The sequence below is a fragment of the Tursiops truncatus genome, chromosome 6 (genome assembly GCF_011762595.2).
Source record: "Tursiops truncatus isolate mTurTru1 chromosome 6, mTurTru1.mat.Y, whole genome shotgun sequence".
In the NCBI taxonomy this organism is placed as follows: Eukaryota; Metazoa; Chordata; class Mammalia; order Artiodactyla; family Delphinidae; genus Tursiops; species Tursiops truncatus.
In genome coordinates this window covers 18,335,416-18,362,346 of record NC_047039.1, presented here as the reverse complement: position 1 = coordinate 18,362,346, position 26,931 = coordinate 18,335,416, and the positions used below count along the sequence as shown (strand labels likewise).

At 44.3% G+C, this 26,931-nt stretch overlaps 1 protein-coding gene across 1 annotated transcript in view; it reads right to left on the bottom strand.

Moving 5' to 3' along the window:
* Window positions 1-447: 447 nt before the first annotated feature.
* The window catches only part of SLC18A1 (solute carrier family 18 member A1), a 42,121-nt gene continuing 15,637 nt past the window's right edge, over window positions 448-26,931 (bottom strand). Inside the window, exons 3-18 of the mRNA XM_033857734.2 lie at window positions 25,517-25,715; window positions 23,218-23,400; window positions 21,501-21,858; window positions 20,823-20,881; window positions 17,297-17,380; window positions 16,282-16,374; window positions 14,627-14,716; window positions 14,339-14,382; window positions 12,133-12,193; window positions 11,955-12,050; window positions 6,489-6,567; window positions 5,480-5,531; window positions 3,893-3,956; window positions 3,493-3,612; window positions 3,148-3,281; window positions 448-2,300 (exon numbers count right to left, since the gene is read on the bottom strand). Coding sequence (XP_033713625.1) covers window positions 2,187-2,300; window positions 3,148-3,281; window positions 3,493-3,612; window positions 3,893-3,956; window positions 5,480-5,531; window positions 6,489-6,567; window positions 11,955-12,050; window positions 12,133-12,193; window positions 14,339-14,382; window positions 14,627-14,716; window positions 16,282-16,374; window positions 17,297-17,380; window positions 20,823-20,881; window positions 21,501-21,858; window positions 23,218-23,341 — 1,572 coding nt within the window. The 5' untranslated portion in view covers window positions 23,342-23,400; window positions 25,517-25,715 and the 3' untranslated portion in view covers window positions 448-2,186. The remainder of the gene's footprint in view (window positions 2,301-3,147; window positions 3,282-3,492; window positions 3,613-3,892; window positions 3,957-5,479; window positions 5,532-6,488; window positions 6,568-11,954; window positions 12,051-12,132; window positions 12,194-14,338; window positions 14,383-14,626; window positions 14,717-16,281; window positions 16,375-17,296; window positions 17,381-20,822; window positions 20,882-21,500; window positions 21,859-23,217; window positions 23,401-25,516; window positions 25,716-26,931) is intronic.

Here is a 26,931-nt window from a genome sequence, read left to right as displayed (position 1 = left end):
TATGACCTATTTCTGACCTATCATAAAAAAATGGGTCCTGACTTACTTTGTAGGGTTTGGTGTTGACTCTTATCACAGTATTTTGAAAGGCTGAATAAATTATATACATTGTTTCTCCTTACACATATGTTTTAAATTGCTCAATGTTTACTAACAAGTTAAAGATGAATTACTCCTTTAAAAATTCTTCCTACTTTTTTTTGGGCTTCCCTGGTGGCGCAGTGGTTGAGAGTCTGCCTGCCGATGCAGGGGACGCGGGTTCGTGCCCCGGTCCGGGAAGATCCCACATGCCGCGGAGCGGCTGGGCCAGTGAGCCACGGCCGCTGAGCCTGCGCGTCTGGAGCCTGTGCGTCCGGAGCCTGTTCTCTGCAATGGGAGAGGCCACAGCAGTGAGAGGCCCGCGTACCGCAAAAAAAAAAAAAAAAAAAAAAAAAAAAAATTCTTCCTACTTTTTCTTAATGTGTGAACAATTTCTGTAACAAGCCCATCCTTTAATTATAAATTGTCCTCCATGTGGATGTGAGAATCAAAAGAGAACTGTTGTTGGTGCCCCTGACACCTCCACACCCTACCGTATCCCACTCCCACCTTGTACAAGAGTCACAGTGGACATGCTTTCAATGTAAAATTTGTAGTCACAGCTTACATATTTTGACTAATTATTTCCCAATTTTATCTTTGAGCTCCTTCGAAATCTGAGACAATATCATCCTGACTAAATGATAGAAATACATCGGGTTTTGCAAAGCAGGTAAGTCTAGTTAATGCCAACCCCCTAAAAACACACCCATAAATCAGATACCCATTGTCCAAGTGGTAAGAATTCATTGAGGCTAAGCTTGAATGTGTTCTGATGATACAGGACTTGCACTGAACCCACCAACCTCTTGCAGAGGAGTGCACTAATCAGACCCAGGCACTGTTCCAGAGTAAAGTCTGAACACCCCGATCTAATATCCAGGAACCCCAAGTCTGTGCCTGTGGGTCTTTCCATTCCTGCCTCTGCCTCCATCTCCACCATTATTCCCCACCCAGACCCTGAGCAACCCTGCCTCTTTACACTTGAACACAAGTGTATATACACACTTGCAGTATTGATCGTTTTTATTCAATGTATATCCAGTTTGCCCAGATAGATGGAAAACTACCTAAGGGTAGGTGCCGTGTCTCCCATATCTTGGAAACCCCATCTCTTAGTAATTATTTGAAAAAGGTAGAAAAATGTGAAAATATTTATAGTACCTCCTGTATTTGCCCACACACTGTCTTTTTCTGTAAAAGAGCGTCTAGTTTGCCATGTCTGAATCAGGGAACAACTTATTCATTAGCAAATGTGGACAATGTCTCATTAGAATCTTTGTGTTAGGAAACCCGAGTTGGAAGGGATTCCAGGACAGTTGCTTTACCCTTGTTCCCATGAAATCTTAGAGCTCATAGACTGTGTTTTCTGTCCTCCTACATTTATTTCTAAGAATCTAAGAAATTTAAGGAAAGGTAGACAAAACCCACAGGGGAAATCATGAGAAAGTCAGTAACTCAAGCATAAGACAAGCAGGCCCTTTTCCTTTCCATTCAGTAATAAGGAAAATAGGAGACCTCCTTTCACCGAGGGCAGACTCACTTCAGCAGCTGTAGGTCTGGCCACAGAGAAAATACTCAGCTTATAAAAACCAGGCAAACATTTCCCAAACTGGCGATGTGGCAGCAATACAAGGTTGAGGACACTTTCTCAACTCATCTGGGAAAAGTCAGGGAGGGCCATGTCGAGCAACAGAGGACAAAACTCTTATAGTCTGTTGGGAAGGTGCCAAAGAAAATCAGATAACAGATGAAATGAGTTTTGTCAGCCACCCCACTGGTTTCAGGGAACACCGCTCACTGCCACCTCTGTGAAATGAGTCACCCCTCGCAGAACCCACACTGCCTTACAGAAACCGAGGAGGAAGCATCACTCTGTCCTCCCACAAAAGGTGGGCTAGCTGAGGCATCAAAGCTTAGAGGGAGAGCTAGAGGTGACACAGGTGAGGAGAGAACCAGGAAACAGCATGCATGGGAGTGGGGGGGGGAAAGGAGACACCAGGGGAGAGAGAAGTGAAGAACAGCCCGTGGAGATCCGCGTCCAGGGAACGAGGCGGTCACTGAAGTCTGAGCCTCACGTGACAAGGTCCAGGGACCAGTTTCTGCTGCTACTCCTCACAGCCAGGCTCCTCATCGCTGTCCTCCCCCAGAGGAAATTCCCTCATGTGCTTCTCGGCTGCGTGCATCCGGGTCTCCATGGGGCAGTCCTGGCTCAGAACTGCCTGTAGCAAGAGGCAGGAAGAGAAATCACTGCGCATCCTTCACCAGCTTCCCCATCCCCTTCCCCAACTAGCTCATCCAAGTCTAGTGCTGCACAGAAAAGACTCAAGAAACCAGCAAAGGACCCTTGCTCTGCTTCATGTATGTGCATAGGCCACCCAAGGGACCAAGGTGTAGTCACCCTAGTCAAGACAATCATCTGATATGCTTTGAATTGAATCCTTTTAGCAGTAGTACAGGCTATAGCAGGGAGCCAGCCGAAATGGGCACCACCTCCCATCAGACTTTCACGTCTTCTTTTGCTCCTTTAAGCGTCCTCCACATCCATCCCTAACCCACCCAGATCCTCAGGGTGCTCATGCTGTGGTAAGAGGAAAGTATCTTATTAACTAAAATCATATGCTGCGGTTCTCTCCCCTGGGGTGTTTGTACTTTAAGAAATGACCTGGTAAGGACGATAACAGATGTGAGTGAATGAATGAATGTGCCCAGTAGAATTCTGTCCATTTTGTGGGCATGATTTGGTAATTCACACTTTGCTGGTAACTACAGCAAATACAGGATGCCTTTGATGATCCTTGACCCCAACACTTTACAAGCATCCCATTTTCCTTCTGTACTTAGGACCCTTCCTAACTGACCAGTGTAAGAGAGAAAGTGGTTGTGTAGAGAAGGGAAAATAAGGAAGGGCACAAAGGAAAGAGAGAGATGAAAGGGGCATCAGAAAACATGGCAAAGCAGAGAGCCTATCAAAGAGGGAGGAAATAAGAGCACGGGATAAAAAGGGATGAGAGACATGGAAAGAAACAGAAGATTATTATTTTTTCAGCAGTAGTCAGAGCCCCTTACAAGCTTCTCCTCCTTGGCTGGGGGGCTTCTCAGGTAGTAGCAGAGAGGAGCGTAGATGATGTTGATGACCCCGATGATGACCATGAGCCAGGGGAAGCCAATGGCTTGCACAATGGCACCCCCAGTGGATGGGCCTGCGAGGAATAAAGCAAACCTACAAGTATTTATTGAGTCTTGATCACACGGAGGACACCATGCTAGGGGCAGCAGGTGACCCAGGGGATGTCCCAGGGTCAAATATCTCCAGAGCTCTAGGAGAATCAGCCTCTTCTACCTGGTAAACAGTAGATAAAGGGAGAGTGGGGTACCAGGTCCTGGTGCTCCCCTATCCCTCCACCAACATACCTATAGCAAAGCCCATGCAAAAAGCCACGTCAGCGATGGCATAGATACTCCCATACACCGGGGCATGGCGCAGGTCCACCAGGTGTCCCATGATGGGCATCATAGAGGAATCCACCATGCCTGTGGTCAGAGCAAGCAGGATGCCGCGGTCAGCTCTACCCACAGTCCCCCTCCCTGTTTGTGGCATCCCCCTTTTTCCTCCCCCCTTTAGTCCACTGCCTTTGCCTGCTGTCTGTCCTCCCTCAGAACTGACACCCATTCCTACCAGGAGTTATGAGCCCATCTCTCCATACCCCCGCCAGCCGCTCTCCTGCTTCTTCTGCCTTTCCATATACCCCCTCTGATCTGACCCAAAGCCAACATTCAGGGGCCTCTTGTTTCCTTTAAGGGCACTTCTTACCTATGGAAAAGCCAAGTCCTGCATTGGGGCCAATGAGACCAAAAATATTACGAGCCAGAGGAATCTGCAGCAGGAAAGGAGGAAGAGTCCATCAGGAGTCCAGCTGGGTCAGGTGGCAGCAGCACAAAAACAAAGAGTTTTCCTACAAAACGCGTCATCGACCAGGCGCTATGTGCCACAGACATTATCTCCGTGCATTCTTATACCTCCTGATGAAAAAGAACCTTTACTTCCGTTTAAAGATAGGAAAACTAGATTGGTGCCATTTGGGTTAAATGTCCTATCGAGAATTACAGAACGTAAGTGGTAAGATCAAGTGTGAACCTCAGATTTGACTCTATGAAACCATAACAATGGCCCTTTTCTGCTGCATGGACTCTTTCTTCCTCCCCTTCCTCTACCCCCTCCACCCAGACACATACTTCCACCCTCACTCTTCACTGAGTGGAGTTTCCTCTCTTTTCTATTTGCAACATCATCCAGCGGTTTTACTTAAACCCTAATTGGGAGCCAGTGGAGCAAGAAGACAAGAAAGAAATGCCAACAACCAATTACCTATAAGCTAGCAGGGCAGGTGGCGTGCTTTGCATTGCCGCTTCAGCAAGCTTGTGAAACTCATTCTCTTGCCCTCCCCATCCATCCCCCACGGAAGCCTTCTTTTCCTCTTTTGCTGGTTCCTTACCTCCCTCCTTGGGCATCTGTCACCCAAACCTGCTACACCAGCACACTCACCCCTTAGAATTTTCACATACCATTTAGATGTTAGTGGCTATAAACAATGTTAGGGGTGAATCCTCAAGGGCTATTTCTATTTTATCACTAGTACTGGTTAAAATTCACTGTGGGCTCACTGCATGCCAGACACGGCTGCAGTTGCTGTGGGTAACCCTGTGAGGTGCTATCCGAATCCTCTTTACACAGATGAAGATACAGAGTAAAGGGAGGTGACGTAACAAGCTCAAAGTCACACGAGGAGCAAGTGACAAAGCTGGGACTGAACACGGAGCTTGAGCTCCCGATGAGGACCTCCAGCCTTTCTTGAGCACTGTATTCAGTGCTTTATAGCCATCTTATTCTCCTTCAAGCCTACGAGGCAAGTGTGCTTCTGATCCTTATGGTGGAGAGGAGAAAATGAAGGCTCAGAGAGCTTGAAGGGGACTCCTGGAAATGGAAGAGCCCTTTTTTCTTTCTTCCTCTACCAAACATTCTGGTGCTAGAGATGGAAGCACAGATAATGGTTCCCCTGGTGGCTTATGGGGTCCTGTCAGGGTGAAATGAGTAAATGAAGGCATAAAACACACCAGTTTACAGACCCCAGAAATAGATACCACGTGTATTCCTTCATGTGCCCATCCGTAATGCCTCAGACCTCTGTCTCCAGCTGCCCCACTGCCCTCTCCCTCTCCTTCCCCACCTCCTTTCAATGGGATGACTGGTGGCATCTCCCCCCGTGCTAAATTCCTACCTACACAGAAACAGTCTTTCTGACAATCCTTGCCAAGTCAACCCTCTGCTCATTTCAAAGGAAAGTGGTCCTTAAATGTCCAGGTTTCTCTCTCTCTGTCAACAAGACTTTATTATACTTACACAAAGCAAGCTGGTACCTACTACCACCATCCCAATGAGGGAGCACAGCCACCTGGAAGAAAACAGCCATCATTAAACAGTGCAAAGGGGAGAGATCCCTTCCATCTGCCACCCCATCACCAACACACTGGCCAGTCCTACCACCCCTACTTCCAGGAACCCCTTAGGATATGAGAAGATAAACACATCTCTACAGGACCAGTTTATGCCCAGGTGAGCCCTTGCCCTCTCCCTTCCTGGCCCCTCACCTCTTCCCTGACTCCACACCTCTTTCCAGTAGAAGCAGATGAAGAGCAAAGGGACATATTCTTCCTTCCCTTAGAAGAGGAAGCAGCTGACTCAGAAGGTACTTGCCCCGTGGGGATAATCCTCAAACTTAATTTCTGCTGTTTCCCGATTCAGCCTACCTCTCACCTATTCATATTTTATCTGGTCTTCAGGGTCCATCTCAAAAACCACAAAACATACCAAACTTCTTTCCTTCTCTGATTTCCTATGGCAATGGTTTTTAAACTTATTTTTAACATCTTTGTGCTGAACTCCAATGGTAAAATTCAAGGTGTTCTCACTGTAGTGGAGGGACAGGAACCAGACTCACACCTCTTAGTCCCCAACCCTTTCCACTTGGTGGCCTCCGAGGCACACCTGTAGAGCTCCCTGGGGGTCCATGGAATATAGTTTGACAACCACTGCCCCAAGGTACTGCTTTCTTCATACCTGTTCTCTGTGGAATGATTTTATCTCTTCAACTGGACAACAAACATCTGGATAGTAAAGGTTGTCTCTCATATATTCACTGCCTCTTCTATAGCAGCCAGCTCAGGACCATCCTTTCTCTATATTGCCCTTACCATCTACCCATCCCCATCCTCCCAGTGGGCAGTTTTTATCTGTGTGCACTTGTTCTAAAGTTTCAACCTCAGAGAAGCTATTATTCATCATCCCAGGTGCAGGGAACACCTCAGAAGACTCTCCCACCTGACTTTTCCCAGATCCCCAGGCTACATACCGACCCATCTTGTTGGCCAACACGCCAAAGAGGTTGGTGCCAATGAGGTAGGACACACTGGAAGGCAAGAAAGCTAGACCTGTGGAAAGACACAGGCCCTTACCTTAGAATGTACCCAGCTACTCCAAAACACTTTTTCTGACAGGACAGTGAAGTCCCCCTGTTACCTTCAAGGATCCCAAACCGCTTTGTTTTGTGGGTTGGAGATCCTTGTGCAAACCCAGAGCAGATGACATAGGGCTCCACACTCTGCTTTCCTCAAGAGCAGGGCTGTGTTTAGCTTCAACACATTGAACGTGTTTTTAGCTCCCCTATTGGACTTCCTGATGAATGGCTTTGATGAGCCATTTTCATGTATAAAATACCTGTGATTATCAGCATAAGAGCATGAGCTTTAGAGAAAGACTTACACACCTCCTAGGAAGTAAAATCCTGCCTTGCTATTTACCTGCCCTTCTATTGCTCTGACAGTGACTTTTTTTTTTGGCCACACCTCAAGGCTTGCGGGATCTTAGTTCCCTGACCAGGGATCGAACTCATGCCCCCTGCAGTGGAAGCGCAGAGTCCTAAAAACAAAGCTGTGATTCTATCATACCAAATTACATTAAGGAGCAAATTAGATAAATGTATGTAAAAGGATTTTGTAAACTGAAGCCCTTATCACATTGTTTTTTTGTGACAGTAGAGTCATGTACCCTGGAACATGGGCTTTGGTGCTGAGTTCAAACTGTGGCTTGACCACCTTTTAGCTCTGTGACCATGGGGAATTTACCCTCTCTGAGTATCATTGATTTGTTCTTTCATTTATTCATTCATGTAGCATTTTTAATGAGTTTTTACTATGTACCAGGTATTCTAGGGACCAGGATTAGAAGGGTGAATAAAATAGACAAAATCCTGGCTTCCTGGGAGCTTACATTCCAAGGGAGGGAGATAGACAATAAACAAGTAAACAAATAAATGAAAAAGATAATTTTGACAAGTGATAAGTTCTGTGAAGAAAGTTTAATGTGGCAGTATGGAAGAGTGACCAGGAATAAAGGCTAACTTAGATTTAGGGGATCAGGGAAGGCTTCTTTGAGGAGGTAACATTTAAGCTGAGAACTGAATAACCAAAACAGAAGGTTTTTAGCAAGAAAAACAAACAAACAAACAAAAACACTTAATGCAAATAGGAAGGCCCATTGAGTGGACAAGTCTAGAGTTCCAAGGAGAGATCCTACCCACAGACATAAGGGTTCGACTAATTGGTTTACCAATTAGTTCTTAAAGCCATGGGAATGGCTGGGATCACCCATGAAAGATCAGAGATAGAAGAATAGATATCTATGGACTGAGCCTTCTGGGACTCCTACCTTTAAAAGTTAACAAACGAGGAGGAGATAGCAAAGGTTGTAAGGAGTAGCCAATGAAGTAGGAGGAGACGGAATCCAGAAGGAAAAAGAAGAAGAAAAGAAAAGAAAAAAGAAGTTTGACCTCTGAAGGAGCTGGGATGTTCCAACCATAAAGAGAAGGCAGCGGATGTAGGCACAGGTACGGGGAAGTAAGTATATGTAGTGATGAGAACATGCAAGTTCCCTTCTTGTTGTTTCTGTTTCCTCAATGACTGGGAGTTGAGGATGATGAAGGTGAAGGGATGAGGGTGTGTAGGAGGTTTGAATGGAGAAGTGTAAACCAGTCCTTTTGGAAAGTAGGAAGAACATAACTAGGGACTTAAAGAAAGATTGTTGGACAGTGTGAAAACCCACTTTAGATCTGTGGCCATAAGTATAAGGTGAGACCAACAGCCTACCTAGTGTGTGTTTTCCTACAGCCCCATGTCACTGCTCAGGTGCAGGCAAGGAGTCGGCAACCAGATAGGCTTAACCAGAGTTAAGGCTTCCCATGTGACAACCCCAGAGGGAGCGGGTGGGGCAAAGAAACTAATGATGCTTTCAAAGGAGTGACATTAATGATGGATGTGGATTCATCACGATGGACTCCAAGCTGAGTAAAGAAAGAAGAGAGGACATGAGTAGTGAGGGAAACAGAGAAAGAATTGAATGGACTGGTGATCCCAGTGTAGCCAAAATGTGTTAATATAGGGGTATTAGAATACCTGAGCAGGGAATATGTAAGGTGATAACTGCACTGCTTGGAAGTGAAATTTCAGAGAAGCTACGATTAATGGTGAGGTCAAGGTCAATATTATATAAAGGTTTGATTGGTTAAGGTGGAGAGAAGAAGAAGATCATTGCAAGAGAGTAGATTAAGGAATAGGCCAAGATGTTGGTAAGGTTATCCACCTGGATATGGAAGTCACCAAAAGTGGTGACAGGAATAAAGGTGAAATGAATGTGAGCCGGGTGTTGGTGGATTTAATGAGTGAGAAGGGATAACTCAGGGGTCAGTTGATAACTGCAGTAAAGAAGGGTGGGGTGGTATAATCTAATGACACGATTTTCAAGGGAGTCCGGGCCTTTGAAGGGGAATGAAGAAGAAATGATTCAGAAGCAGCGAAAGAAAGCAAAGCCTAAAGGAACAAGAACTTCCATCAGGAAGGCTGTGGGAAAATGGTGTTCTCAGAAAACATTCAGGTCTCAGGGCAAGAAGATGAAAGAAGTGTTCAGAGAAAAGAGGCTGAGGGCATAGGGACACTTGTTGATGGCAGGGACTTCCACAGACCCAGGATTTGGGAGGGTAATGGGAAATTGGGTCAGATTAAGAAATCTCTAAAATATGGGAATAATAATAATTGGTACCAGATAGGCTAGTTATAAGGCTTAATTGAGATAATGCAAAGCGACCATTTTGCAAGGCGCCTGGCATAGAATAAGTGCTCTCTGAGCATCGGCCTTAACTATTATCATCATAACCAGGGAGGAACAGGGTCAGGACTTGAACCCAGACCTTCTCCCTCCACCTCCAGGTGTTTCCACCACCCCACCAGCAGCGTGGCAGCACAGATGGCTCTGGCATAAAGAACTGCATGGAATGAGTGGTGTGAGTTTCCTTGGGTCTCACCAGCTCTCTCTGCCTCTCTGTATGGAGAGGAAACAGTGCTGCCTAATAGAAACTGTCATGATGATTACAATTAAACCCAAAGTCAACAATTCACCAGTTACTGGCCGAGGTCTTGTTTGCTTTTAATATTCTCTTCTGTGGGCTGGAGGTGAAACACACCTTAGTGTGTTTGCCTAGTCTATCTGTACAGGTGGCAATCTGTTTCAAACTGTAACCATGTGTTTCTGTTTAATTGCTTTTAAAAAACGTATTAGTATAGCTACTCAATCGCCTACCTGGTATCTGGAAATGGGCACCTGTACCAAGCCCACAGGCCTCCTAGATACATCTCCTTGACATCATTTTAAGTGACGTGGGATTTCCTGAATGAGATTTTCCTCAGTCAGTGTGGCTTGTTCTTTAGGATCCGAGTATAGCTTGCAAATTCAGTAGCATTTTGTGCAAAAGAGGTGTTCCAGACTATATGTCTACAGACACATATATATTTCACAGCATATCTTCAAGGGGTGGGGAATTACACAGAGCTGTGACTGTCAAAGTGATTTCCTGACTATATCCTCTATTGCAGGCACTGTGCTAATGCCTTTAGAATACAAAGACCTATTTAACCCTGAAAACAACCAGAAAAGTGCCTCCATTTTTACAAATGAAAAAAAGTGGACTTTGAAGACGTTAAGTAACTTATCCAAGGACACAACCAGTAAGTGGCTGGATCAGGATTTCAACCCAGGTGGGCTTGTTTCCAAAGCCCGAGCTCTTTCCTCCACTGGGTGAGAGTCGCGGGCACACAACGGGCCACTTGGAGAATGTTCAGTCACACACTACAAATTGTTCCTCCCAACGACTTGGGGAGGGTTCTGCATTGAAAGCAATATTTTTCAGTGTGCTCGCTGACGCCATATCAGCCTCCCTGGGAAACTCACCAGGAATGCAAACTTGTTTCTGCTGCATTCCTGGATGGGGCCTCGCAATCTGAATTTTAACACACTCTCCAGGTGAGAACATTTGAAGTTAGACTTACAGATGCAGAGGGCACTGAGGAAAGTTGTAAGGGATGGTGGAGGACAAGGCCTTCTCGGTCTCTCACTTACTCTCCTGAGGGCTTTCTACTGCAGCCTCGCCTGCACAAGGCACTGGGTGGCATCAGGCCTGTGAGTTTCCCTGTGACTCACCAGCCTCTCTCTGCTTCTCTGTACCCTGACAGGAAACAGTGCTGCCTAACAGAAACTGTCAGGATGTTTACAATTAAACCCAAAGTCAGCAATTCACCAGTTACTGGCTGATGGCTGGTTTGCTTTTAATATTTCTGCGGGGTCAAGAAGGGCTGGAGAGAGGCCGTTCTGAGCCAAGGTTGGTTGCCCCTCTGCCCCAAGAGCCTGAGCGGCTAGAGCCTTGAGGCAGGGGATGTTTATTTGCACCAAGCACCAACTAACTCAATTAACTGTCATGGTCAGAGGCAGCTGCAGCCCAGAAAAATTCAATTTAGGGCTACGAGTGCAGCTGGGAGCCTTGCTTAGCCTGGTCCCCTAAAAAATTAGATTTAGTGATTTTCATTGTATATTAAGCTGTATCAGGTTCTTGTCAGTTTCCCCTCTGGCCACTTAAGCCTCTCCTCCCTGCAGCGACTGAGCCATTTACACGTAACCTTCTCTGTCCCCTTTCCTCAGGCTTCCTGGAAAGGTCCAGAGCCTGCTCTCTAAGCTCAGATGAGTCATGAGGACATCTCTCCATGGAGCAGAGGAGGCCAGAGGCCTCCCTCACAGAACAATATACTCCATTAGCACCTTTTTAGAGGTAAAAAGATAGCAAAAGGGTAATCTGGGGGACAGGGAGTGGGAAAGAAGAACGTATCAGTGATGGTAACGGTGGTGCCTTGTTAATATTCTACGGATGCAAAGCTTTGCCACAGATTATGTCATTGGTTCCTCAGATTTACCCTCTGAACTAGATGGTATTCTGATGTCCATTTTAGAGATGAGAGAAGTGGTGCTCAGAAAGTTGTGATTTTCACAAGTGTGCACAGCAACTCAATGGAGCAGAAATAAAAACCCAAGGTCTTTTGACTAGAAGTTATTCATCCACCCAGCTAGGTATGTTGCCCCTCCGTCACCCGTCAACGCCCCCCAACCCTGCCCTTCTCAGCCTGCTTCTCATTTTCTTCTTCTTCTCCGTTTTTTTTTTTTTTAAGGTGAGAGTTATGTTTTATTGGACAGACATTTTTAGGACTTCAAGCCTCTCAAGTAACCCTGAGAGAACTGGTCCTCGGCCTGCCTCTTGAAGGGACTGCCCACTAAATCAGGCTTGATTCACAGGTGTGGGCAGGGAAGGTAATTCTGTGAAGGAAGCACACTGTCCTTCTGTGACTCTGAAGACCTGGCCCTGATGATGCTTGCCGATTACCTGAGAAAGGGCCCATAGCACGCATCTCTGCCCAAGCCCGAGTTGGGGACCGAGGTCACTTACCCAGCTGCCACTCAGGGGCACACATGGTCTGCATCATCCAGATGGGCAGTGTGGGCTCGAGCATGGCCACCCCCATGTTGGCAAAGCAGAGGGAGCCTGGGGAGATGCTTCAGTGAGCCCCCAAGGCTGCCCTGAAGCTCAGACTCTCCCAGCCCAAAGGGAGGCAATGTCAGCTTACCTGCAGCCACCAGGATAAATGGGTCTCTGACAAGTGTGAGGAGAGGAGTCCCCTTGGCACTCTGAGAACATGGGCAACAAAAAACTTCCATTTGTACCGTGTATACATCTCTCCTGTTTTCACAGAATCTGAGAGCGTGCAGGCAGGACCTCAGAGACCGTCTATGTCAGCTCCCTTACTGGAGAGACCAGACACCCACGTCATAGAAGAGGAGGTGACTTGCCCAATGTCACAGAGTGAGCTGGTGGCCGCACAGCCCCCGTGTGCAAGGCAGTCACAAAGAGTAGGACAACATATTCCAGACATGATTCCTGCCTTTGAGTGACCATCAACCAGATCAGAGAGGATTGTCAGCAAGGCCAACGTTGGACAACAGGTGTCTGGACTCCGGGCCTCGGGCCTCTCCACTAGATCTTGCCAGCACCAATATTCATCTAGGAAGGACCACAGGCAGAGTGCTGAACCCCAAAGGTGAGCCTAGAGGTAACAACTCAGAAAGCTGCTCAAGCTTCCTGAATGCTTTGTTCTGACCGTGTGGAGCTATACCGGACTGGTGTGGCCGAAGGAGCCTGAACATCTAGATTAAAATGCCAGCCTACATGTCCAATTATAACATCCCGCCCCCCTCAAAAAACTCCATTCCAGATAAACTTAGCATCTACCTTCCTTCCATGCATACAAGCAGGCCCTCAGTTGTCATGGTTATCTTTTCCTAAACTCCCTTCCTTCTCCTTTGCATAGGTCCAAACCTCACCTATTCGTCAAGGTCAAGCTTAAATGGCTCCTTCTTCTCCAGTGTTCCTTGACTCAGGAGCTGGAACTTCTCTCTCTTTCAAATTTCCTGAGTACTGTGTCCTAATCTCTGGTGTTTACCACATTCTATCTTCTAATAGATTTAATAGTTTTGATATGATAACCCTCTCTGCATCCACACAGGGTGGATTGCAATATTCAGAGATACTAAAACTAAAAAGATCATGCCCTCTCCCATATATAATTCAAGTAAAGAGACAGATCTAAATCATAAAATGTACATAAAGAAGTCCAATAAACCCTTTGACCCAACAATTTCACTTTTATTTGTTTTTGCTTTGGGCTGCACCATGTGGCTGGTGGGATCTTAGTTCTCTGACCAAGGCTTGAACCCGGGCCCTCGGCAGTGAAAGTGTGGAGTCTTAACCACTGGACTGCCAGGGAATTCCTGACAATTTCACTTTTAGAAATCTACTCTAAAGATTACCTCCAACTCTATAACAATGCCTACACACAAGGTTATTCATTGCAGCACTATTTGTAGCTGCAAAATACTGGAAACTACCTAAATGCCCAAATATAGAAGAATGAATAAAATATAGTACTGGTATGCCAGCCAGAAAAAAAAAAAAACTTTTTTGAATACATAGAACATTACCATCTAAAAATCAAAATTATTCAAAAAGGTACTAAAGGAAAATCACTCCTCTACTTACAACACTTCTGATACCAAATGGGTGGGCTTTTTTCACACCAAGCAATTCTCCAATTCTCTGTGAACCAACTGGGTGCCCCTAAAGTTTAATTCAATTCTGGCACTAATTACTTGGAGCTTGCACAGACCCCACAAGATTGCCCCCCACTTCAGACACCAATCACAAGTAGTGCGCCCCTACGATACCAACACTACCATCTGACTTGGCTACAAAATCAAGGTCCTTAGATCAAACATTCCCATATTGTCTGTATTCTCTTATCTTTCTTCATGACTTGGTATAGATTTCCCAGAGCCATCTCTGTCTTAGAGTCAGACAGATACCAACTCTGATATTTAACTGCTACAGAATGACAGTCTGTAAGTATGCTTTCGGGGTAGAGATTGTTTGGATGGCCTCCAAGGTCTTCTTTAGCTCTGAGATAGTATAACTATAAATACTCAGGTCCCAATGTCATTGTCATCCTGGTTCTGAGTTATCATACATAACTCAGTAAGGTTTCTTTGATTCTTTATAAGGTCCTTCCTCCATCTTGGTCCAACATCAAGCCAGACTCCTTCCCCATCCCTCATACTATCCTAAACGTGACCCTATTGGGAATCCAGTACAGTTCTTGCTTTCTCCAACTCCACTCCCCTTTCTTCTTATGGTTTGACACGGATGGTCTAGGCAGGCCTGGGTCACTGCACCTATCCATTCTATCACTCTCTTGGCAATGGAACTTGGTATCCACTTACCTCAGGAGAGACTTTGGAAGGCTGTAGGATGCAAAGCTGGAGTGCTAAGAAAGGAAGAGGGAGTGAGAAATAGTTCAGTGTGTCCACTTATTAGATGGAGGATCCAATAACAGCCACATTGTTAGCACCCTACCCCTTGCAGATCTAATTCCCTGAGCTTCCTCCCTCTCTCTTACGATGGGGCAGTCCTTGATCCACCCAAATATGTTAACACGGACACCATAGCATAATGCGTTCCCAACCTGACCTGGGCTCTCGCCTGCCTGGTGGCCTCTTATGGTGACTTACCTCCATCCAGTAGTGCCAGGGAGGCCAAGATGAGGAAGGGTACAGTCTTCCCCCAAAGTACATATGTCACACTTCCAAACGGAGCTCCCACTAGAGAAGCAAAACAGGCATGGATTCCAGAGACGGGGGGCTGATTCCCAGCCAGCATGACTTGTCCTGCTATACTCAGTGAGCATTTCTTGATGGCCTGCTAGGGGCTGAGCTCCACATGAGGACACGAGGTTTTGAGGATTCAGAGATGAAGAAGACTTACTTCCAAGGGGCTCATTTTCTAGTGGAAGAAATGTGTGTGTGGGCGTGGGGGGAGCCAAATAATTATAACATGGTGAAAAGTAAATGTTCCATCCACGAAATGTTATGTAATCACAGTAGAGTGAGTTCAGGTGGCCACAGGGGCTTTGTCAACTGGGTAATACTTGTGGGGAAGAAGCATGTGTGAAGAACACAGAGGTGTCAGAAAAGGGAGTGTGGATAGAGCAGAAATAGAAGAAAGTCCCTGTTACTAGAATAGGAGTATTTGGGAGATGAGAAGAGGTGGGGAAGGTTGAGACCAAATAGCCAAGGGCCCTGTGTATCCAGATAAAGCATGTACTTGGCCTTGTGGGCTAGGGAGAAAGACCAGTGCTTTTTGGCAGGGAAGAAACACCAGCTCTGGTCATAGGAAGCTTCTTCGGGCGGCACCTTGGAGGAAGGAGACAACGTGCAGATCAGGCTGGAGGCTGGTGCCTTGTTCCAACTGAGACGTGATGAGGTGCTGGCTTTGAGCAAGTGGCTGAGGAGGGTTTAATAGGCTTATTCATTTGGGAGTGAGAGGTGATAAAGGAGACAAGGATGCACCAAAGTGTTAGCTTGGGTGTTTGGGGAGGTGGATACTAACAAAGAGCAGGGCTTTGCTTCCCTCTCCTCGCCGTGGTGGTAGAGAGCAGGGTATAGGCCAGGGAAGAGATTTTTGGTGTTTTCTTCTCAATTAGCTAGAAAATTCCTAGAGGGCAGGAAGCATGTCTGAGGCGTCTGACCTATATCCCCTCTGTGCCAGCACTGTGCTTGGCACACAATACGTACTCAGTAAAAGTTTGTGGCTTGTTGGACTAGTCAGTTAAACCAGACTTTGGATGAACCTCAAAGAAAGCATAAGCTTTGGAGCTTGGGATTCGATCTCAGAAAATCTGAGTCTGTATCCTTGCTCTGGCATTTCCCGGCCATGTGACCTTGGATGGCTATGAACGTGTCTTATCCTCCTCTGTGTAATGGGGATGATCATTCCTCTTTTACAGTGTGGTAGTGAGGAATAAAAGAGATTATGTATATATTTAACACAGAACCTGACAAAGAGCATGTTCTCATGTTGAAAGCACTGGCCACATACAGAAGCAGCGGTAAGGCGGTGGCTACTAACATGCAGATATTCACTCCCTTGAATAGAGTAGGTTTCTGGACCATTCCCAGGCCCTTATGGGCTGTTCAGCTCCCCAAGGGGAAAGAGATTCTGCTTTTCCTGGGCAGAATTTCAGAAGGACTCAAAACATGGTTGTACAGAGAAGGAAGAAAAATGCTGTCTTCCATGACCTTAGAAACACCTGCCTCCTGGGGCTGTCTCCGGAGAGTCTGCTGTAGCTCAACCTCCTGAACCCAGACCTGGGACCAGTGCCACTTACCTAACACTCCCAAGGCCAGGCCCCCCAAGGCAATTCCCATGGCCTGCCCTCTCTCACAGTCATCAGTGTAGACACTTGCCAGCATCCCAAGACCTGAAAGGAGAGAGGCAGGTAGAATTAGCCTAGTCTCTGCCTCTCTCACTGAGTCCTTGGTCTTGCCCCTATTATATCTTCAGGGGTCGTGTTAGCTAGAGTTTCAGTTTTGGGGGTTTTATAGAACCTAACCCATAGTATTTTGTAAATACTGCCTCCCACAGGTCCCCCAAATGCCCACCTTGCTCACTCCTTCTGTTCAGAATATCATTAGAAGTGCAAAAGTCTCTGGGAAGGGTAATGCAGAATACCATTGTCCAGTGATCCTGCATTTCATATTATTTTATCATTTCCTAGTACATTTCCCTGAATCCATGGATATGGAGTAGGCCAAGGAAGGGAAAAACCTATGGACACAGAACACTGCTCTATTCGATGGGGATGCCCAAGGAAGAGTATGAAAGCACTTGGGAAAGAGTGTGGGCTGGGCTCTTATGGCCATTTACTCATGTGTAAAATGTCATAAAATCTCTGTTTCATAGGGTTACATTAAATATTGTATTTGATAGTACTTTGCAAACTGTGATGGTATTATCAATAGTATTAACTTTACTACTTCTATAAAATGGTAAGAAGGGGGACAGAAAAAAGACCATAGAGTGGCATTAAATCAAAACCTGGCATACGTCACAGTTTTACCTTGGGCTTGGTCTGGCCTGAGCTAGCAGCATCTAAATATCAAAGAAAATTATGTCACGCTTAGGGATTTATAGGCACTACCAGCAACTCTACAATTATCTTGTTTTTAAATCACAATTTCCGCAACTATGCAGAGATACATATCACAATTTATGCAACAATCACAACTATGATGATATTTTCCTTAATTTCTTCATATAAATCTTATAGGGTCTGATGGTAGTAAGAGATGGTGAGAGATGTGTGTGTGTGTGTGTGTGTGTGTGTAAGATGTCGGCGTTACCTGCAACAGATGAAAATGAAGATCCAATGCCTTGAAGAGTTCGGGCCACAAAGAGCAGGGTATAGGTACCAGAAAAAGCAAACACTGGGCAAAGAGAATAGCAAGAATGCTCCAGTTAGCAAAAATGCCTTTGATTCCCTGGCCACCAGAAAATGGACTCATGATACTATAGACATGAGCCATTATGCATACGTTTTAATAAAGCACGATCACTGCTCCCTGTTTTCGGAGTTGTCTTTCTAATCCTTCCCCCTTAATTAGGATTGCACTTTAATTGGCATGAAGACAGAGAAACCAAAGCATAAACTGATTCACCACACAGTGGATGGAAGGCTGAGTGTCCACATTTCCTGCTTAAAACCCAACATCCTGTCCACTGGAGTCAGGGCTGTGCATGAAACCCAATACCCTGGGCTGAGAACTGGTCCCTGGACCCTACTTCTGGATCCTCTATATGCAATACCCAGATTTGATCTTTGCCACTGTTGGGTCCCATTGGGTCATCTGGAGTGTGGGACAAAAGCTATGTGTACTTGAAGGACCATTGGTACTGTGTAGAAAATAATATCTTGTAATCCAATCAGATCCTTCCCCTTATATTGGAGGATCTTTTAGCCAAATCAGATCAGTGAGTATTTATTAAGTAATACTGACCATGCAGCTGTGCTGTACTCTGTCGCAGATGTGAGAGAAAGAGAATATCCAGTTCATGCCCTTGAAGAGATTCAGTCTACTAGAGACTAACATACACGAAACTGAGAACCAAACAGGAATATGTTATCAACAACTAAATTACAGGGCATTGGTAGTAAGGTTGGTGGGTCCAGACATGTCTCATCTCCAATTCCAGGACAATACCACAGAAAGAGAGAAGACTCCCTCCCAAAGTGTCTGAATCAGCATAATCTGAATCCCTTTACCCATTCATTAGATGTCTTTGGTTGTGTTTATAATCTTCTCCCATTACTTCCCGACATGAGCACACCGTCTCCCAAACATGCAAATGATTGGTCTCTCCTGGGCCAGGCCTCCAATGCGTTCTCCCAGGCTTTCTGATTTCCACTCTGTTCAAGGTCTGCTACCCCTATGTCCTTTGAGAATGGTGTGACCAACTCATCTCTGTTGGACCAGGACCTTTGCGGTTTTAAAATCAAAAGTCTCGCATCCCAGGAAGCCCCTCAATCCCAGGCAAACTAGGATGGCTGATCTCCCTATTTAGGAAGACCAAAGTAATTCCTTTTTCACTTTGTGCCCCAACATGGGCCACCATTTCGCTCCTAATTACATTAAGCATGTTTCCCAGCTGGGGGTCCTTCGGGGGAGTGATGGGCATTAGCAACCTCATTTTAGTATTTAAAAACCCTGAAGGAATGCTACATAGGATCCCCTAAACATCAAACGTTTGCTAGAGTTAGGCTAACTCAATATAGCAACACTAGTTATGGCATGGAAACGATAATTATTATTTAATATATACAGTTCAGTAGATAAGAAAAGCTTTCAAAACATGAGTTCTTGGACTTCCCTGGTGGCACAGTGGTTAAGAATCTGCCTGCTAATGCAAGGGGCACGAGTTCGATCCCTTGTCCGGGTAGATCCTACATGCCACGGAGAACTAAGCCCGTGTGCCACAACTAATGAGCCTGTGCTCTAGAGCCCACGAGCCACACTACTGAGCCCACGTGCCACAACTACGGAAGCCTGCATGCCTAGAGCCCATGCTCCACAAGAGAAGCCACTGCAATGAGAAGCCTGTGCACCGCAACGAAGAGTAGCCCGCCTCACCACAACTAGAGAAAGCCTGTGCGCAACAACGAAGACCCAACGCAGCCGAAAATAAATAAATAAATTTAAAAATATAATGTTAAAAAAAAATCAGTTCTTGACAGAGAATCAGGAAAGGACCTTATGCTAAAAAGTTTGGGATCCACTAGGACACTACATTATCTTATTTTGCAGGGTGTTTGTCATGGCTCCCAGGCAAGCATTAAGAACACCTGGGTAGACAGAGCCATGTCTTTTCATTCTTTATGTTCCCTCAGTGACTTTTCACCTCAGTAACTTTTCACCATCACCATCAAGGCATCATGTGTGTGTACCATAAAATTTTGTGAAATGAACTATGCCTCATGTGATGAGATAGAGCGTCTTATTAGTTTTTAATTTACTGTTTGGCATAGGCTGAGCTCCTAGAAGTTCAATAAAGATTTCTAACTTTCATTTCTTCATTTTCTTTGATTCAACTAGAATGTCACAAGTAAGCTGAAGTTCTCAGACAGAACTTCACACATTGAGCTCCTGCACTTTGCACCTTCCAGCCCTGAACGCAACAAATTCCTGTTCAGTATTGGTTGACAGGAGACAAGTCCTATGCTGGAAGGGAAGACAATTTGAGAAAGAGCAATAGAAAAAGTAGAAAAGTAACAGAAAGGTAATAAGAAAAACAAGAGGGAGAAGGTATGTTATTCGGAGCAGAGAGGCAGCAGAGGCAGCAGGATGCCTTCCCCTTTATTAAACTCTCCCCACCACTCCACATTCATTTTTTTTCTTATTTTCTCAGGGTCAATTTCCAGATGTATTTTATTTCACTTACTGTTATTATTCCATCTTTAGGGAACAGTTATCTGATACTGGGTAGACTATTTGTCTTTCTCTTTCTTGTTTCCTTAGCAAATCTATTTTCCAAAGCTATAATCTTTAATGGCCTTCCTTGAAGGGAGTGAACTTTTATGGAATTTTCCAGTTGCTACTGTCCAATTTAGATTCTTTGTTAGTTGCCCTTTACCTTTACATATCAAAATACGATGACCTCTTCTCAAAGATGGGAGGTTTGGGGTTTCCCTGGTGGCGCAGTGGTTAAGAATCTGCCTGCTAATGCAGGAGACATGGGTTCCAGCCCTGGTCCAGGAAGATCCCACACGCCACGGAGCAACTAAGCCCGTGCGCCACAACTACTGAGCCTGCGCTCTAGAGCCCGCGAGCCACAACTACTGAGCCCGTGTGCCGCAACTACTGAAGCCCCCGTGCCTAGAGACCATGCTCCACAACAAGAGAAGACACTGCAGTGAGAAGCCTACGCACCGCAACAAGGAGTAGCCCCAGCCCTCCGCAACTAGAGAAAGCCTGCACGCAGCAACAAAGACCCGACGCAGCCAAAAATAAATAAAAATAAATTTATTAAAAAAAAAAGATGGGAGGTTTGTACTAAGCTCATTCAAGGGATTACTGATAGATACACACATACACATTATTGCATACAAATTAAAACAGCCTTCACAATTTTCCCAAGCTGAAGGAAGTGAAGTATCTGTTCTTCTATAGCATGATATACAAATGCCAACTAGACTGAGTTGCCTCTACTGCTCTAGTCCCCATAACGAAAACTGTAAAGCATTTAAATCAGTGTCATAGGTCACTTAGTCAGATGACTAATTAGCTCACTTGACCCTGCTCTCTTCTTGGTAATGCATGTGATAAAATCAAAGTTAATCAATGAAGTGAAGAAAAGAGGTAGCAAATTACTTACTAACTGTGGAGATAAACACGATAACAAAGCCAGCAAACATGGGAATGTGATATCCAATCCTAAAAGGGAATTTAAAAAAAGATACGATTCCAATAGGCATCTGTGTACTTGCACTATATTTTTTCATGTCATTGGGAACAAAAATGCAGTTATTTGAGTGCATGGCAAAACATGTCTCCAAATGCAGGTACAGAGATGGAATATGACATGTGAATGCATATAAACAAACATGCAAATTGACCTGTTGGCCAGGGCCCAAATCCTCTTTTCCAGAAAAGACAAATAACCTAGTCAGAAGGCATATCTTTCTGAAACATGAGGATAATCCCAAACACAAGCACTAAGAAGCCAGTGCTCTAACCTGCAAGAGGCCTGTCCTATTTCTACCCTTACCCCATTCAAGCCATGTTCCAGGGCACTGAAATAATACCAGTAGTATACTTCTGTTCCCTGGTTCTCTTCTTGGTACTCAATAGTCATTACATCACGAAGAAAATCGGAAGCCCAAGTCATTTTATCAATATCATGCTATCTTTCCCAAACAGCTGACCACCCTGGGGTGCAGACAAGTGAGTTTTCCCTTCTTTATCCCTTCTAACCACCTTTATGATACCTCAGCCCATTCTCTTATTTCTGAGCCCCTGAGTACCCTGTGGGGCACTGTACCCATTGAGATACCTGTTGGTGAGAGGCCCCACGAATGGGTTGACCAGAAGTTGCATCAGAGCCTTGGAAGCAAACAGAAGCCCAACCCACAGGTTCTCTTCCTTCAAGAACTCTGTGCCTTGAAAGCAGTTGTTTTCATGGGCTGGGATGGCTTCGGTGACCGGAGCGGGGACAGTGCCGGGAGTGTCACTTGTCCATGCTATGCCACCGGGCACACTTTCTTCGATAGCCAAGGTGTTGTTTTCAAAGAAGGAGAAGATGGTGGAAGAGGTAGAAGTGAGGGCAGGCTGGGAAGCTGTGGTGGGCCCAGGGTACACAGAAGTGTTGACTTTGAACTCTGTGGCATATAGGTAAGTGGGCACAATGGGCACTGAAAGTTAAGAAGAACAAGTAATGAGGGCTAAGGACAGACTGCCTTCTGACTGCTAGTCAGTTCAGGGACATTACCATGAGGTCCAGACTCATGCTCAGGAAGGCGTCTAAGTGACATGATCTGAAGCATACTCAAAGACTGCGCCTGCCCGAGTTATCCTATTAGCTCAAGCACCTGAATTCCAACCATCATACAATTGGTCCTCATTCATGGATTCCATAATGGCTAATTCATCTACTGGCCAACGTTTGTAATCACAAAAATCAATGCTCGCAAAGCCATTGCGGGTTTTCTCAGACATATATGCAGAGAGTGTGGAAAACAGAGTCACCAGATGCTCACTTTTGCAGCTGAGGTTGAACAAGGTGGGCTCTGCCTTCTTCTTTCACTCTCACACAGAGATGCAGAGCATGGGGCGGGGAAGGGCAGCGAGGTGCAAGAAACTCCAGCTCTGGGGCCAGTTGGGCACAGCCTGAATCCCAGCTCAGCACCTGTTAGTGGGGTCGCCTCGGGCAAGTCACTTAACACCTCTGAAGTTCGTTTTCTCTTTTGTAAAGAAAATACAATCTACCAGGATGTGTTGTTTTTAAGATTTAAGATTATAATCTATACGGTGTACACACACACATATGTATGGGGGGGGGTGGGGGGGGCGCGCGTGTGTGTGTGTGTGTGTATTTCCCCGAAGAGAAATTATTTAGTATAGACTAAATCCAGTGTTCACAGAAAATTTATAGAGCATAACACCATGAATAATAAGAACTGACTGTATTGGATTTATCATTTGTTTCAGGAAGATTCTTGTTTAAAAGCATATATTTTACCCAGAAGGGGAAACATGTTGGTCCCATTTATATACCAGCATAACTGAAAGTAAAAATGAATAGACTACCAACTGAAAAAGAAGGACTGGGAGGGAATGAACCACAGGAAAGGTAGGTTTTGATAAGAAGTTGGATATCCATATAAAGTGTGTTATTTTGACAGAGCAGAAAAAGGCAACATGGTGAGAAGGTGCTCACAATCCCAGAGGGCATTTGGAGTCATTAGCGCCTTAGGAAGAGAGTATGTGGAGGAAGAAAAGTATCGCCAGTTCTGGCTCCGGGTCAGCCCCTTTGATTCAGTCAGATGCTCTCTGAACCTCCTTCTCTTTGAACCTCTGGGGTCTTTCAGCAAAGGTTGGCAAGCTTCAGACTCCATTTCCTGCCATTTCTTCTAATCCCCAGCAATCTTTGTGTTTTCAAGCACAAAAAGAAAAATTCTCCAGTCCCTTCACTGCTGAATTCTAACAGGGTATGTGCTGTCCTCTGGGAACCAGAGCAAATTAACCCCCAGCGCCAGGCCCCCCAAACGTACCCACCACAGTGAGCAGCATGTTGTCCAGGAGTAGAGCGACAAACACCACCAGCAACACCAGCTTCCGGGACTCTCTCCCCTTCTTCAGCAACCACTGAGGAACGTCCAAAACTGCCCTGAGCATGGTGAGGGTGCCAGGGGTGGCTCCTCTGCCAGGATTTTAAGGAGGATCTGAGAGAAATTCTGCCCAGACAAGTGAAACTCACTATTAAAATGAGAAGTACAAAGAGTTGCAAGTGATAGGATGGTATTTTTGTTTGTTTGTTTGTTTGTTTATATTTTACTGAAGTATAGTTAATTTACAATGTTCTGTTGATTTCTGCTGTACAGCACAGTGATTCAGGTACACACATATATATATTCCTTTTCATACTCTTTTCCATTATGGTTTATCACAGGATATTGCATATAGTTCCCTGTGCTATACAGTAGGACCTTGTTGTTTATCCATCCTATATATACTAGTTTGCATCTGCTAACCCCAAACTCCCAGTGATAGGATGGTATCTGAACCTTTTCCATGCCTGTGTCTCTGTTACTTCTTATACATCTGAATAACTCTACCTCATTCACAGAATGCCTTCCAAGGAAGCATTGCTGACCGGCTTTTTATATCTGAAATTCTACCTCACACATTAAGCAAGTTCTACAGAGATCACCTAGCTCTATATTTCTCAGACATTTGCCCATCACCTCAGTAGTTTATGTCATATCTGAAGACTACCTGTATTGTTATTTACTTAATCTTTTCCTCTAAATCCACTCTTTTTAAAAACTGAAATATTATCATTTAAAAAGATAACTTTATGGGCCATGCCAAAAAAATAACTGTCTATGTCTATGTACCACCCCAAAATAGCCCATGTGCCACAAGTGTTACCTGTGCTGCCCACTGAGAAACACTGACCTAGACCAAGCCTTTCATCTCACAGATGAGAAATCTGAGATTCAAGAAGCTAAGAGATGTGTCTCAGGTCCCACAATCAGTGTCAAACTAGAACAAAGTCCCAGGTTTTTTTTTTTAACTTGCAGGAATGTTCCCCACCATCTTCCCTTGCTCTATGGTACTAGAAACACACCTATTCTTTTGTTTAAGCTATAAACCCCTGCTCAGAAAGGTGTGCTACTCTGTGTAAGTAAAATACCAACTTTGATGATTCGTTTTCTACTTAGGATTTCATGTCATTAGTCAGCATTAAGTCAGAGTACTTTGTTAAACTTCAGGTAATAACAGTTGCTGGGAAGAATTTCATTTTCTTTTATGTTGTTTCTGTTGTAGTATCAACAGTTCTAATCTTATAAAGTTTAAAATAGATTACTGTCATGAAACATATCAGGCTCTAAAAAATGTAGACCCTTTGATTTGGAACCTATCTTAAGGAAATAATCAGAAATGCAGCCAAAGATTTATGTGTAAAATTAATAACTGTTGAATTATTTATGTTAGTGATACATTTTAAATGTATCATAAAAATGATACATTTTAATGGTGGAATATAAGGAGCTCTTAAAAACAATGTTTTCAAATAATTTTGATGACTTAGAAAATACTCTTAATATGCTAAGAAAAAAATGATATTAGATTGTATCTACAGCTTGACCTCAATTATATAAAAAATAAATATATGTGCACCATTTTAAAAGACTAGACTAGAAGGGTACACCCACAAGTGTCAGCTATTATAATCAATGACAAATTATCTTCTTTTTCCTTTTCTGTAATTTTGAGTTATTCTATAATGATTCTATAATTAACTACTTTCATAATACAGAAACTAAATAATTTTAAATGATTATCATTGGGGTTCAATATCAGCCTCAAATGTTGGAAGTATTCTAGCACTGAGCTACTCTGTTGTAAGGCAAGGGCTGGAAGAAGGACACCATCCACACTACAGTTGCAAGTGAACAAGGGGTGCCCATGGAACCAAACTTCCAGATCAGTTTTAACCAGAAAATGCATGCAAATCATTTAAGGCCCTTCATTTCTCTGTATATAAGGAAAAGGTATATCTAAATACAAACTGAGTTAGGATATATAAGAAATGCACACATAAGAATATAAGAAGAGATTAAAAGAAAAGCAATGGAAAACTAAAAGATGTAAAATGGAATAAAATAAGTTCTCTGAGGACAGACCAAAAATATTGAAGCAAACAAAACAAAACCAAAACAACAAACCAAACAAAACCAGGAATATGTCAACAAATCAGTAGTAAACTTTACAGGCATAATTCTCTTTTGAGAGACACAAATTACAAGGAAGGATTAAATGTGTCCAGAGAGAAAAACATCTTACCTTAGAGCTCACCTTGTACAAGGTACTCAGTGAGGTATTGGCAGCTGTTAGCAGTTCAGCCGGGACTCTTCTCTGAAAGTGGATGTGCTGATGGATTTATTGCCACCTGTTATCTGGGGATGGGATGTCATGTGTACCTTTTGTCCACAAAGATTTAATTGGAACCTTAGCTCCCTGCATCACAGGCAGGAAAGCAGCACTGAAGAGGATAAAGAGAGGGGAGAAATTATCCCAAATAAAGAGGAACTGGGCTACACCGTTTTTCATTCATGTTTATCTATCATCAAACACATTAACTTTTTTTGTCTGGGTCTGAATACAAACTGGAAGACACAACGGAACAAGGGTACGGTTCCTCTCACTTGTTACTTAGTCAAAGAGGCTCCACATACCCAACTGCTTTCGAGAAAGAAACAAATCTTACAACACCTGCAGGACCAAAAACAAAAGAAAAACAAAAAACAAACAAAAAAAAGAACTATGCATATTGTTCTCAAGTATAAAAACCCAACACCTATGATCTCCGTGGAAGCACAGATTGCGCACTTCCATCTTTATATCCCAATACTAGCTCAAAGCCTGGCATGTGGAAGTCTCCAGTAAATATTTCTTGTATGAATGACTGGATGGATGGTTACATGAGAGAGTATGGCTCATTGTGGAATCTTCGAGTGGCCCTATAGATCTATACTCTTATGACATTAAGAGTCATCAGTCGGGCAAAGAACATAAATAATTTACAAAAGAGCAAATGGAACTGTTGAGCAGACTAGCAGCGGAGACTTCTTAACTGTGGAATTTGTAGCCCCTCTAATTGTCTTAATTAACTTGGGAACTTTCAAATTCAGGCTTAAAAAAAAAGAAAAGAAAGAAAGAGATTTAAAGGAACCCTGGAAAGAGAAATAGGAAGGAATCAATAGAAATAGGAGGAGGGGAGTGTATGCATTTGCTATTGCTGATATAACAAATTACCACAAACTTAATGGCTTATAACAACACAAATGTATTATCTTAGAGTTCTGGAGGTCAGAATTCCAAAATAGGTCTTATTGGGCTAAAACTCAAGGAGTTGGCAGAGGTGCAATTCTTCTGGAGACTCTAGGAGAGAATCTGTTACCTTGCCTTTTCCAGCCTCTAGAGGCCACCTTCATTTCTTGGCTCAGGGTTCCCTTCTACCTTCAAAGTCAGCAACACAGCATTAATTGTCTCTCTCTCTCTCTCTCTCTCTCTCTCTCTCTCTCTCTCTTCCATTTAACTCTGTCACTCTCTCTCTTAGCCTCTTGTCTCCCTCCTTCACTTAAAAGAACTCATGTGATGACATTGGCTCATTCAGATAATCCAAGATAATCTCCCCATCTCAAGATCCTGAACTCAATCACATCTTCAAAGGCCCTTTACCATGTAAGGTAACATAT